This window comes from Aquarana catesbeiana, linkage group LG09, assembly GCF_042186555.1.
Source record: "Aquarana catesbeiana isolate 2022-GZ linkage group LG09, ASM4218655v1, whole genome shotgun sequence".
Lineage (NCBI taxonomy): Eukaryota > Metazoa > Chordata > Amphibia > Anura > Ranidae > Aquarana > Aquarana catesbeiana.
In genome coordinates, this window is record NC_133332.1 from 220,400,151 (window position 1) to 220,414,133 (window position 13,983).

Sequence of the window (13,983 nt, forward strand, 5' to 3'; positions counted from 1 at the left end):
CTAAAAAAGCAAATGTGGAAAAAAAGCTGCCAGCACCTAAAAAGTCCAGTATCTGACTCCCAAAATATGGCAAACAACAAAGTGCAGCGCTAAAAGTATATATGTGACATATAGAAAAATTCTTGTGATCCCACCAAGTGACATAACATCAATCAGTAGATAAATGAACAAAAACATTCAATCATAAACGAACTGTGTTCACAAATGCGTGTGAATAAAATATATAAAACAATGTAAAAAGTCCAAAACGAAATATTGAGTCCACACGAAGATAGAAAAAACACCCATCCAGGAGATATGTGATAAGGGGTATTAATAGATGATCCACCAAGGAGTGTGTGAGTAGAGTCTGCTTACCGGACGGCGATGACTGCTGTTACGGCAGTCTCGCCCAGCATAGGGATTATGGTCTCCCAAAACCATAGGTACAGAGCGGGACCAGTGGCTTTAAAACTCGATCATAACTGTGACCTCAGTCCAGCACTGAGCACATGTCACCCGCTGTATAGAGAAGGACCATGCTGGGAGCGCTAGCAGAGTCCCGGATCCAGGCAGGGTAGTCCCGACGTCCTGTGCTGAGCTCGGAATGGAGAGGAGGGAGGAGGAGGTGAGGAGACTCCAGGGAGGAGCACTGCAAACCTATACCTATTATATACAGAACGTTCAAATTTCCATTACAGTTTTTTATCTCTTTTCTGTTTACACCCGCTCCACACAGGTTAATCGTGTTGCTTTACTCGTTACATTTGTCTTTTCATATACATAATCAGAATAGAGCATGCATATATGTGTTTTTGTCCCACTACTGTTTGTATTTGTATTTTGTCTCTTAATACATGAAGTTTCCTCTAATATGTTTATGACCATTATCATACGTTAATAGTATAATTTTGTACTATCCTGTTTCTTAGTTCTAAATATTCTGTTTCCTCGTGGATCGGGGGGCTGACCTGCCCTGTGAATTCCCCATGCACCCCCCCCCCCCCCCTTAGAGGGTTTTTCTTTTTTCAGTGCCATCATGGGCACTGTGTGGTACACTACAGTGTGCCACTCTGTAAGACTTTTTTATCCCTTGCTCCTTGATCTCTGGTGCCATCTATTGGCCTTTTTCGTTACTGCTACATTTTTTCTATACTCAATTTGCTGGTCCCCTTCTCCATTGATCCCGACTGCATTCACTATATCGCTCCTTCCTACCATTTTGGGGTCTGGAGATGGGGACTGCGACTACGCCAACTGTTTCTGTTTGTTTGAGGTCCCATTGACCTGCATTAGTCCTTTCTTTTTCTTTTCTGTTTATTCCCTCTTCCCTTTCTTCACCCCCTCTCTTCTCTATTCTCTCCTCTCTCTCTTTCTTTCTGCCTCTCTAGGCCCTGGTTTTCCTGCCAAGAACTGCTGACTGGTAAGACACCTGACTTTCTGTCCCCCCCCCCCACCCATATGGATACCTTATGGTGAATGACTGCCGATTACCTTAGCGTCTTTTAATTGCAGGACGTTCAACGTACCGGAGAAGCGGAGTCAGATCCTGTATCACTTCCACAAAATGCGCTCCAATATCCTCCTATTGCAGGAAACGCACTATCGCACGTGCTCAATACCCGCACTACGTAATAGATACTACCAGCAATGGTACCATAGTACTAACCCTCATGCCAAATCTAAGGGGGTGTCCATTGTCTTTCATAAATCTTTTAACCCTGAGGTCTTAGACTCCCTTATTGACGTTGCTGGTCGCTTCATTTTTCTCAACCTGAAACTAAACAATTTTCTCTTCACAGTGGCCAACATATACATTCCTAATGTGGGGCAGGCTCCGTTCCTCTCATCCATTCTCACCAGACTGTCCTCCTTTGGGGGCCCTTGCTTCATCATTGGCAGAGATCTCAATGTTGCCCTGTCCCTGTCTGCAGACACATCCTCGGGTAAGTCCCTGTTCCATTCTCCCCACTAACAAGCATCAAGTCTCTGATACATTCTTCCCATCTGGTGGATATATGGCGTGTCCAGCATCCCACAGAGAGGGACTACAGCCACTATTCTGCAGCACACAACTCATATAGCAGACTCGATCACTTTCTGATCTCACAATCTCTACTAGACTCCCCTGTCCAAGCATCTATATGCCACATACTTTGGTCCAACCACGCTCTGGGCTATTTGACCCTGGCTCGCCCTCCGACATCTCGTGGGGGTGCACGCTGGAGGCTCAATGACAACCTGTTACGGGATTTAGTCTGTGTAGCCGATATCTCCAAGACCATTCAGCACTTTGTATCTGATCATTCCTCAGACACCACCTCCCCCGTTATCCAATGGGAAGCTCTGAAATGTGTCTTACGGGGTGTGCTCATACAGCATGGCTCTCGCCTCAAATGGATAAGGGCTGATGACATCCGCCGCCTCCTCTCGACTATTGCGGAACTCGAACCTCACCATAAACGAGACTTGGATCCGTTTCATTTCTTAACGTGCGAAGGGACTTACTCCAACTACTAGAGTCACACTCTTTGATAGCTTGGGATAGGGCACACAATCACCATTACTCCTTGGCCAACAAATGCAGCAAACACCTGGCGCGGATCCTTCACCCTAGACCGACACGACACTCCATCCCTTTCATCACCCAACCCAACCAAGACAAGATGTTCAACACAAAAGGCATTTCTTCCTCCTTTAGGCAATACTACTCCCAAGTCTACAACCTGTCACCTGCAGCACCATGCTCCCAGACCACCTCCTCTAGTGACAAAATGCGAGACTACATAATGGAGACAGCGTTACCCATTGTTGACGCTCTAGACTCCGTGGAGCTCGATGAACCCCTGACCACTCCTGAATTTCTAGAGGCCATCAAACACCTGAACATAGGCAAATGTCCTGGCCCAGATGGTTACACCCCCAGTTTCTACAAAACCTTTGCCCCGCAACTAGCGCCACTTATCACTAAAGCTTTTAACGCCATAGACCTAAACAGGGCAAAGACCCATCCCAATGTAGCAGCTATCGGCCAAAATCTTTGCTCAACATAGACCTCAAGCTGTTCGCCAAGGTGTTGGCCAATCGCCTATCCCCCCTACGCCCACGAGTGATCCATAATGACCAGGTGGGATTTATTCCTGGCCGCAAGGCGAGGGACAATACCACAAAAACGATCCATCTCATCTCTTTTATCCAGCGCAAAGACTTAAAAGCATGCTTTTTGTCCTTTGACGCCAAAAAGGCGTTTGATAGAGTTAACTGGCGCTTCCTACGGCTCTCACTGGAACAACTTGGGAAACACCTTTATCTCTTGGGCGATGTCCCTATATTCATAACCTTCAGCCTCGGTCCTGGTGAATGACTCTGCCTCGGAGCCGTTTGACATTTCGAATGGCACCGGCAGGGCTGTCCCCTTTCCCCCCCTTATTCGTCATAGTTCTAGAGCACCTAGCCTGTGCCATTCGTCAGAACGCCTCCATCCAAACACCCTCCTCCCATGATAAGCTGTCCCTCTATACTGATGACCTCCTGGTTTACATGCAACACCCCCATACATCACTACCGTCCCTTTTCCTGGAATTCCGCCGCTTTGGCTCCTTCAGTAATTTCAAACTTAACATATCTAAAACAGAAGCCCTTAATAACTCCCTCCCCCCGTCCACAATGACCTCACTACGATTGAACTTCTCCTTTCAATGGCAGGCGAAAGGTATATCTTATCTAGGGGTTACTATTCCCTCCAACCTTTCCAACCTATTAACTTTGAATTACGTTCCCCTTCTCTCTCGCATACGGAAGGATCTGGAAGAGTGGGGTGGCTCCACCTTACCACGGTTCAGAGCGGATCAACAGCCTTAAAATGGACATACTGCCCAAACTTTTATACCTCTTCCAAACGATCCCTATTATGATTCCAAAATCTTTTTTCGCCTCCCTACGTTCCATTGCCATCAGATTTATGTGGAACCGGGGATTAATCAGACTAAAACACAAGCTGCTTACACTCCCGAAGCTACAATGTGGGGCGGGTCTACCGGACTATGAGACCTACTATAAAGCCACACATATGGCACGCATATTGGAATGGTTCCCCCGTCCCTTCCTAAAGGCTTCAGTTATGATAGAGCAGGACTTAGCTCCTGTGGACCTCCGAGCTCTTCTCTGGGGATATAGCAACGACCTGGCCCTCCTACACGCTTCCTCACCACTCACACTTGCCTCTCTCAGACTCGGGTACCACAGAGGTCTATATTCCACTTTGTCCTCGGACCCCTCCCCATTGTCCTTTCTGTTTGACAACCCCCGCTTTCCCCCAGGGCATGGGAGTGACCACTTTGGGATCCTTCAAACGCTCCGACTGGCCCCAAGTGCATTCCTTTGTACACCCACAGCACGGGACACCATCTGTGTCAGCGGGACCTCACAACTGGCTCACCACCCTCCACCTATCCACTTTCTCCAAACACTTACACTCTTCCTCCCAGGTAGACCGTCCCCATACTGAATTTGAAAGACTGTGCTCCCTCTCTGAAACTCCTAGACACCTTCTTTCAACCATATATAGTCTCCGACAAGCTCTTACACACGATGACTTGCCACCTTATACCAGGATGTGGTCTGCAGACTTGGGAGAGAACATATCCAGACCGGAGTGGCAGACATCGTTCCACTTCACTCACAAGTCAACGATATCATGCTACTTCCAAGAGAAGAATTACAAGATTCTGTCAAGGTGATATAGAGATCCCGCCACATTACATAAAATTTTCCCATCCACTTCAGCCTCCTGTTGGCGCTGCAACTCCTCTACAGGAACCTATCTCCATGTCTGGTGGGAATGTAAGAGGATCCGCCCCTTCTGGACCCAGGTATTTGAATGCTACAGTAAAATTTATGATAAACCACTATTGCCTTCCCCTAAGATTGACCTCCTTTCTATTCTCCCTGGGTCGGTGTTGTCCCAGAAGCGGAGTCTTCTCCGTTTTTTTATGTCCTCAGCGAGACAGCTCATCCCATCCTTCTGGAAAACCACCACCACTCCTCCTCTGTCCCGCTGGGTCTCGATTATGAACGATGCCATGAGAATGGAGGAGATGCTGACTCTCGACAACAATACCCTTGAAAAGTATAAGATACTGTGGTCCATCTGGCCCCGCTTCTCGGCCTCTGATACCCTCCTGAACATGTTGTAAGACCCTTAATCGGAACACCCTGCAGCATTGCCTGAAGTTGGAGTGGGTTGGGACGTATACTCCCTGGTTCCCCCATCCCGTCTACTATGTTCTTCTTTCGATGAAAGGCTCTTCAGCAGTTCTGGCACTTCCTTTCGACTCTCCCCCTCTTTTTCTCTCTCTGTCCTCTTTTCACATCTGTTTTTTCTTTTTTTTTCTCCCCCTTCTGGTTTCTTCCTGTCCTAGACCCTCCTTATTTTTTGTTTTTTAATTATATACATATGGAATTTTTTTCTTTTTTGGCGAACAACAAGACCCCTTAGCCAAAATGGCTCTCTTGAGCGACAGTCGTCAATATTAGCACTATATTGCATAATAAAGGGAGTCCAGCTATGGGCGATAACCACTGGGCTGACTCACTGTATATGGTTATTTGTGACTGTCTATGGAATGTAACTCCTTATGTTGTTCAGTGTGATATCTGTTAAAATGACAATAAAAACGTTTTCAACCCTAAACTTCCAGTGACCAGTATGAGAGAGTGAGAGCGATAACACCAAATTTAATGTACATGCTCCCCATTCACACCTGAGACCTTGTAACACTAATGAGTCACATGACACCGGGGAGGGAAAATGGCTAATTGGGCCCAATTTGGACATTTCCACTTAGGGGTGTACTCACTTTTGTTGCCAGCGGTTTAGACATTAATGGCTGTGTGTTGCGTTATTTTGAGGGAATATCACATTTACACTGTTATACAAGCTGTACACTCAATACTTTACATTGTAACAATGTGTCATTTCTTCAGTGTTGTCACATGAAAAAATATAATAAAATATTTACAAAAATGTGAGGGGTGTACTGACTTTTGTGAGATACTGTATTTATACTGTATATACAGCAAAATATAATCCTTGAAACATAAATGCACAGGTGAAAAGGGCCAAGCAATTGTCTCTTTTTCCTAAGCTGATGATAGTAATATTTTGAAAAATGATCACTCAGTGATCTCTTTCGAGAATAGATTTGAATGTTATATAGTACAAGGTACAGCCCATCAATTACTTTAATTGACTCCGTATTATACTGTGACTCCACAGCTGTAATCTAAGGCCGGCCATAAATGGAGCGATTTTCTTTCCTGTAACCATGAGTTGCAGGAAAGAAAATCGCTCCCACGGAGCCATTGTATTCTCCCGGTGGGGAAAGCCATCCTCGCTGGGAGAACACAGTGATGATTGCTAGTGGCTATAGCAACCGATTGATCAACTTGGGTACATTCAGCCTGCCCATACATGGTTTGAATCTCGACCGGCTCCTGCTGACCCGGCCAAGATTCAAATCGTCTATGACTGGCTTAACCAAAGCAGGTTAGCAAAGCAGGATACAGGTTAGCACTATGGCTTTGCAGCACCAAAGTCCTTGGTTCAATTTCTACAATAAAGTTTGTATGCTCTGCCCATGTTTGTGTGTCACCATCCCATCCCAGCATCAAACTTAAAACATACATTGGGTTTACAGAATCATAACCAAACCGGCACTATTGTCCACTCTCCTTCTCTCTATCCCAACAGTACAGCCTGGACAGGTACCCACCCACAGCCCAATTACCTTTCAAAGTTATGTTAATCTTCGTCAGTAGATCTTCCACCTTTGGATCCATGTTCTTGGCTGTAAAACAAAAACAGCTTTGAGAGACAGAATGTCATGCAGAACAAACAGGAGAATGGAGCAGAATGTGCATAGTGATGACCTCATCGTAAACATTTACCAGGAGATGCCTATGATAGTTTGGTAACAGCACAGAACAGCAACACCAGCTTATGCATTTATGTGGCAACGTGGTGATAAAGCGTATCACCCTACTGACATATACACTATATTTCCAAAAGTATTGGGACACCTGCCTTTACACGCACATGAACTTTATTGGCATCCCAATCTTAGTCTGTAGAGTTCAATATTGAGTTGTCCCACCTTTGCAGCTATAACAGCTTCAACTCTTCTGGGAAAGCTGTCCACAGGGTTAAGGTGTATCTATGGGAATATGTGACCATTCTTCTAGAAGCACATTTGTGAGGTCAGGTACTGATGTGGACAAGAAGGCCTGGCTCGCAGTCTCCGCTCTAGTTCATCCCAAAGATGTTCTATCGGGTTGAGGTCAGGACTCTGTGCAGGCCAGTCACGTTCCTCCACCCCAAACTCACTCATCCATGTATTTATGGACCTTGGTTTGTGCACTGGTGCGCAGTCATGTTGGAACAGGAAGAGGCCATCCTCAAACTGTTCCCACAAAGTTGGGAGCATGAAATTGTCCAAAATGTCTTAGTATGCTGATGTTATAAGAGTTCCCTTCACTGGAACTAGGAGGCCAAGCCCCTCCACCAAATTATTTGGGCCAGTGCACAAAGCAAGGTCCATAAAGACATGGATGAGCAAGTTTGGGGTGGAGGAACTTAACTGGCCTGCACAGAGTCCTGACCTCAACCCAATAGAACACCTTTGGGATGAATTAGAGCGGAGACTGGGAGCCAGCCCTTCTTGTCCACATCAGTGCCTGACCTGACAATTGCTCTTCTGGAAGAATGGTTAAACATTCCCATAGACACACTCCTGAACCTTGTGGACAGCCTTCCTAGAAGAGTTGAAGTTGTTATAGCTGCAAAGGGTGGGCCAACTCAATATTGAACCCTACGAACTAAGACTGGGAAGCCATTAAAATTCACGTGCATGTAAAGGCAGGCGTCCCAGTACTTTTGGCAATATAGTGCATATGCATATGGCTGGCAGGAGTTCAGATTTAACCACTTCAATACTGACTAATTCTGACACTTCACTCAGGTAAAAATCTGCATTTTTTTGTAGAAAATTACTTAGAACCCCCAAACATTATATATATATATATATATATATATATATATATATATATATATATATATATATATATGTAGCACCCAGGACACACACCTTTCGTCTGTGTGCTGTCACAGACCTTGGGGCGGAATTACTTTAATATTCTTCTGAGGGCTTTACTCAAACTCGTGCCCCCCGTATCAGATTATTACTTTAATCTCTTCTACCCTATGTACGTCAGCAGTGCTCCAGGCAGTCTGATACTCGCAGCGGTGCCTCCAGAGAACATTCTGGGCCCCATAGCAGACTGCATCCCTGGCATTCGGAACATGGCAACAGCTCTGTAGAACCTTCCTTGTCCGCGTTTGGTCAGACCACGTGGTGTCTGTCTCTGTGCATACTTTAGACAGCTTCTCCTATTGGTTCCTCTGGTCACGCAACTCCGGGGCTTTCTTAATTCTGCCCATCGCTAACTCGCCATTATCTTGACCCGTAACCAATCACATTGTTATGAATAAGTATGAATAAGAAAAAAAAATGGCAAAGTCCAAAGTCTTCTTGCATTAATTCCATGGCAGAAAGAGAAAAAAAAAGAAAAAAGGTCCCTTAGTTGCTATAGATAACCGTAAATCCAGACTCAAGCCCCCACATGTTACACCCAGGACACACACCTCTCACCTGTGTGCTGTCACAGACCTTTGGGCGGAATTACTTTAATATTCTTCTGAGGGCTTTACTCAAGCTTGTGCCCCCAGTATCAGTTTATTACTTTAATCTCTTCTACCCCAAAGCTGTTGCTAATAATTTTTTTTTTGGGCTTACAGTTACCTTGCTTCCAGTGTCCATCCTAGGGGTATTCATCACTCGTTCAAATGAAACACTGGCTCCAACACTTAGTCCTTTCTTTTTCTCTTTACAAGTTTTATTCAGTAACATCACATGCAATAGAAAGACAGAGGGTGAAAAGAGGATTCAGGTACCTTGGACGTTGCAGTCGGAGATAAGTTCTACATCCAGCGAATAACACTTCCAAAACTGGATTGAGCAATCACTGGATAGGCCCCTCTCACTGACCTAGCAGCCGATGCAATGTTCGAAGACAGTCTCTGCCACAGACCTTGAGATTCTAGGTGAACAAATTGTGGATGATCTAAAGGATCTCTGCCACAGACCTTACGACAACGGTCTCTGCCACAGACCTTGCGATTCTGGGTAAGCAAATTGTGGATGATCTAAACGGTCTCTGCCACAGACCTTGTGACAACGGTCTCTGCCACAGACCTTGCGACTCTGGGTAAACAAATTGTTTTACTAATTCAAGATGCGTCTCCGACTGAGTTCCAGGCTCTTCTCAAGATACCAGCCTTATGCTCGGTCCTCTCCCAAAGAGTCCTCCCCTGGTCACTGCAGGTCCTTGCTTCTTCCCGCAGGCCTGACAGCAAAGAGACCATCATTCCGACCCATAGACCACCAAGATTCCGATCCTTCCTTTAGTAGCTGATGACAGTACCACCCATGGTTAGATGGAAATCTGCACAGTCCAGCCAATCTGGCATAGGAACCATTACATTTAGGCAATAATAAGTTGAGCCAAAACTGCAGCTATAACTAATTTAAAATTTCAAAAGAATAGCATCTGCGCTACATATAGATAGATAAATAGATAGATAGATAGCTAGATAGATAGATAGCTAGATAGATAGATAGCTAGATAGATAGATAGCTAGATAGATAGATAGATAGATAGATAGATAGATAGATAGATAGATAGATAGATAGATAGATAGATAGATAGATAGATAGATAGATAGATAGATAGATAGATAGATAGATAGATAGATAGATAGATAGATAGATAGATAGATAGATAGATAGATAGATAGATAGATAGAGTCAGGTTCATAAATATTGGGACATCAACACAATTCAAATCTTTTTGGCTCTATACACCACCACAATGGATTTGAAATTAAATGAACAAGATGTGCTTTAACTGCAGACTTTCAGCTTTAATTTGAGGGTATTTACATCCAAATCAGGTGAACGGTGTAGGAATTACAACAGTTTGTATATGTGCCTCCCACTTTTTAAGGGACCAAAAGTAATGGGACAGATTAACAATAATCCAAACGTTCACTTTTTAATACTTGGTTGCAAATCCTTTGTAGTCAATTACAGCCTGAAGTCTGGAGTGCATAGACATCACCAGACGCTGGGTTTCATCCCTGGTGATGCTCTGCCAGGCCTCTACTGCAACTGTCTTCAGTTCCTGCTTGTTCTTGGGGCATTTTCCCATCAGTTTTGTCTTCAGCAAGTGAAATGCACGCTCAATCGGATTCAGGTCAGGTGATTGACTTGGCCATTGCATAACATTCTACTTCTTTCCCTTAAAAAACTCTTTGGTTGCTTTCTCAGTATGCTTCGGGTCATTGTCCATCTGCCCTGTGAAGCGCCGTCCAATGAGTTCTGAAGAATTTTGCTGAATATGAGCAGATAATATTGCCCGAAACACTTCAGAATTCATCCTGCTGCTTTTGTCAGCAGTCACATCATCAATAAATACAAGAGAACCAGTTCTATTGGCAGCCATACATGCCCACGCCATGACACTACCACCACCATGCTTCACTGATGAGGTGGTATGCTTTGGATCATAAGCAGTTCCTTTCCTTCTCCATACTCTTCTCTTCCCATCACTCTGGTACAAGTTGATGTTGGTCTCATCTGTCCATAGGATGTTGTTCCAGAACTGTGAAGGCTTTTTTAGATGTTGTTTGGTAAACTCTAATCTGGCCTTCCTGTTTTTGAGGCTCACCAATGGTTTACATCTTGTGGTGAACCCTCTGTATTCACTCTGGTGAAGTCTTCTCTTGATTGTTGACTTTGACACACATACACCTACCTCCTGGAGAGTGTTCTTGATCTGGCCAACTGTTGTGAAGGGTGTTTTCTTCACCAGGGAAAGAATACTTCGGTCATCCACCACAGTTGTTTTCCATGGTCTTCCGGGTCTTTTGGTGTTGCTGAGCTCACCGGTGAATTCTTTCTTTTTAAGGATGTTCCAAACAGTTGATTTGGCCACACCTAATGTTTTTGCTATCTGATGGGTTTGTTTTGTTTTTTCAGCCTAATGATGGCTTGCTTAACTGATAGGGACAGCTCTTTGGATCTCATATTGAGAGTTGACAGCAACATATTCCAAATACAAATAGCACACTTAAAATGAACTCTGGACCTTTTATCTGCTCCTTGTAAATGGGATAATGAAGGAATAACACACACCTGGCCATGGAACAGATGAGCAGCCAATTGTCCCATTACTTTTGGTCCCTTAAAAAGTGGGAGGCACATATACAAACTGTTGTAATTCCTACACCGTTCACCTGATTGGATGTAAATTATTTGGAAGCAAATTAAAGCTGAAAGTCTGCAGTTAAAGCACATCTTGTTCGTTTCATTTCAAATCCATTGTGGATGTGTATTGAGCCAAAAAGATTAGAATTGTGTTGATGTCCCAATATTTATGGACCTGACTGTATATCTGAAACAAACAGGTGGGTTACTTTCCTCTTTAGACTTCTCTGTTGTTAGAGCAATGTCAGGGCGGGCTCCCAGTTAGTCCACCAATCAAATAAGGACAAAAAAAAGGGACAATTGCTCCAATGCTGCAATCCATTTACTGAAAATCTTAAAAAAGCACAAACATGTAATGCCAATACACTACTGCACAGTTACGAACATCACTGTTCTTCGTCAGGCTAGTCAGGCTGTGTGTAACCTTCTGTTGGATATCATCATGCCTTTATCCCGAACCAGGGCGTAACACCACAGGTGTCATACCCAATTCATTACTAGTGAAACTCATGTGCATCAACCCCCTAAAGGGAAGTTAATCACATTGCTAGCAATCAGTATACAACAGTGGTACACAAATTCAATACAAGAGAAGAAGAACAAACATTTATAAATAAACATACTTGAAATAATAAACAACTACAGGGAAATTGCGAAAAAGACAAAAAACGAGGAAAAGAATGAAATCAATCGAAAAAGACATTGAATGTGTCCAATTATATACAATCAAACCAAAAATTATATGCACAAAAAACATGATCACAGATATTGCACTTATGCCGTCTAGAGAAAAATCACTAATCTTGATAATATTGTACATAATTTATAACTAGACTACATAAAAGGTCTGTAATCAAGTTGGTCGTCTTCAAATTGTGTTCCCTGTATCCAGTCCCGTATAGTTCCACTGAATCTAAGAAGAAAAAGGCATGAGGTGTAGATTCAGCCAATTACTATAAAAATAAGTACAAGTCATATTCTCTATTCATTCTGTTAGGATATAGAGATTGTAACTTGTTAATCCACCATACCTCCCTTTTCTTTAACTTAAGTCTCCTGTCCCCCCCTCTTTTGTCCCTAAAAACTTCCTCCAAGACCATAAAACGAAGGTCTGAATCCTGATGTCCCTGTTCTAGGAAATGTCGGGATACTGGCAGACCGGGTTGTTTGTGTCTAATTGTACTTCTATGTTGGGCTATTCTGTCTTTAATTTTTTGAGTTGTCTCCCCGACATAAATCAATTTGCAAGGGCATGTGAGGATGTAAATCACATATGAGGATTGACATGTGTGAAAACCATTTATTAAAACCCTTTCTCCACTGGAGGGGTATGTATAATGATCACCTTTGAGTAGTAAATTACATTGGATACAGTTGAGACAGGGATAACATCCCTTTCTTTTTTCCCCCCAAAAAGTCATTTTTGTTTCCTGCATCCTAGCCTTATATTCAGATCTAACTAGGGAGTCCCTCAATGTTTTATTACGCCTATAGGCTTTAATAGGAACCTGTTGAAAGATGTCAATCTGAGGGTAGGCACGTTTCAGAAGAGGCCAATGTTTCTTAATGATTCTGAATATTTTTTCACTATAACTATGAAACTGAAATGAAAAGGGCAGTCTTTGCGTGTCCTGTTGCTTTTTCCTAAATACGGTCTCACTCCCCCTCACGTTGCAATTTTAAAACCTCCTGTGAGATCATCCTCAATGGATACTTTCGTTCCCTAAATTTATGGCACATTTCTTCTAATCTAATTTTCTTAATATTCTCATCATTAACTATACGTTTCACCCTCAATAATTATCTCCTTACAATTGATCTAAACACGTGTGGTGGATGATAACTGTCAAACAAAAAAAGTTGGTTTCTGTCAGTGGGTTTAATATATAGATCAGAATTGATTTGATTCCGATCTAAATAAATTGTTGTATCCAAAAAAGGAACTGATTTACCACCAATATTGATTTTAAACTGAATCTCAGGACAGATTGCATTCAACAATTCATCAAATGCTTTTAATGGTGCGGGGCACCATTGAGTCATTAAAAGCATTTGATGAATTGTTGAATGTATTCTGTCCTGAGCTTCAGTTTAAAATCAATATTGGTGGTAAATCAGTTCCTTTTTTGGATGCCCCTGCAAATTGATTTATGTCAGGGAAACAACTAAAAAAATTAAAGACAGAATAGCCCAACATAGAAGTACAATTAGACACAAACAACCCGGTCTGCCAGTATCCCGACATTTCCTAGAACAGGGACATCAGGATTCAGACCTTCGTTTTATGGTCTTGGAGGAAGTGTTTAGGGAAAAAAGTGTTGTTACGCCCTGGGTTGGGATAAAGGCATGATGATATCCAACAGAAGGTTACACACAACCTAACGAAGAACAGTGATGTTCGTAACTGTGCAGTAGCGTATTGGCATTACATGTTTGTACTTTTTGAAGATTTTCAGTAAATGGATTGCAGCATTGGAGCAATTGTCCCATTTTTTGTCCATATATATATATGTATTCAGACCCCCTTAAATTTTTCACTCTTTGTTATACTGCAGTCATTTGCTAAAATCATTTAAGTTAATTTTTTTTCCTCATTAATGTACACACAGCACCCCATATT

General features: G+C 43.1%; 1 protein-coding gene across 1 annotated transcript in view; it reads right to left on the bottom strand.

Annotated features, from left to right (window-relative positions):
* Positions 1–6,898, bottom strand: part of LOC141108281 (synaptonemal complex central element protein 1-like) — a 202,396-nt gene extending 195,498 nt beyond the window's left edge. Inside the window, exon 1 of the mRNA XM_073599754.1 lies at positions 6,768–6,898. Coding sequence (XP_073455855.1) covers positions 6,768–6,819 — 52 coding nt within the window. The 5' untranslated portion in view covers positions 6,820–6,898. The remainder of the gene's footprint in view (positions 1–6,767) is intronic.
* Positions 6,899–13,983: the final 7,085 nt, after the last annotated feature.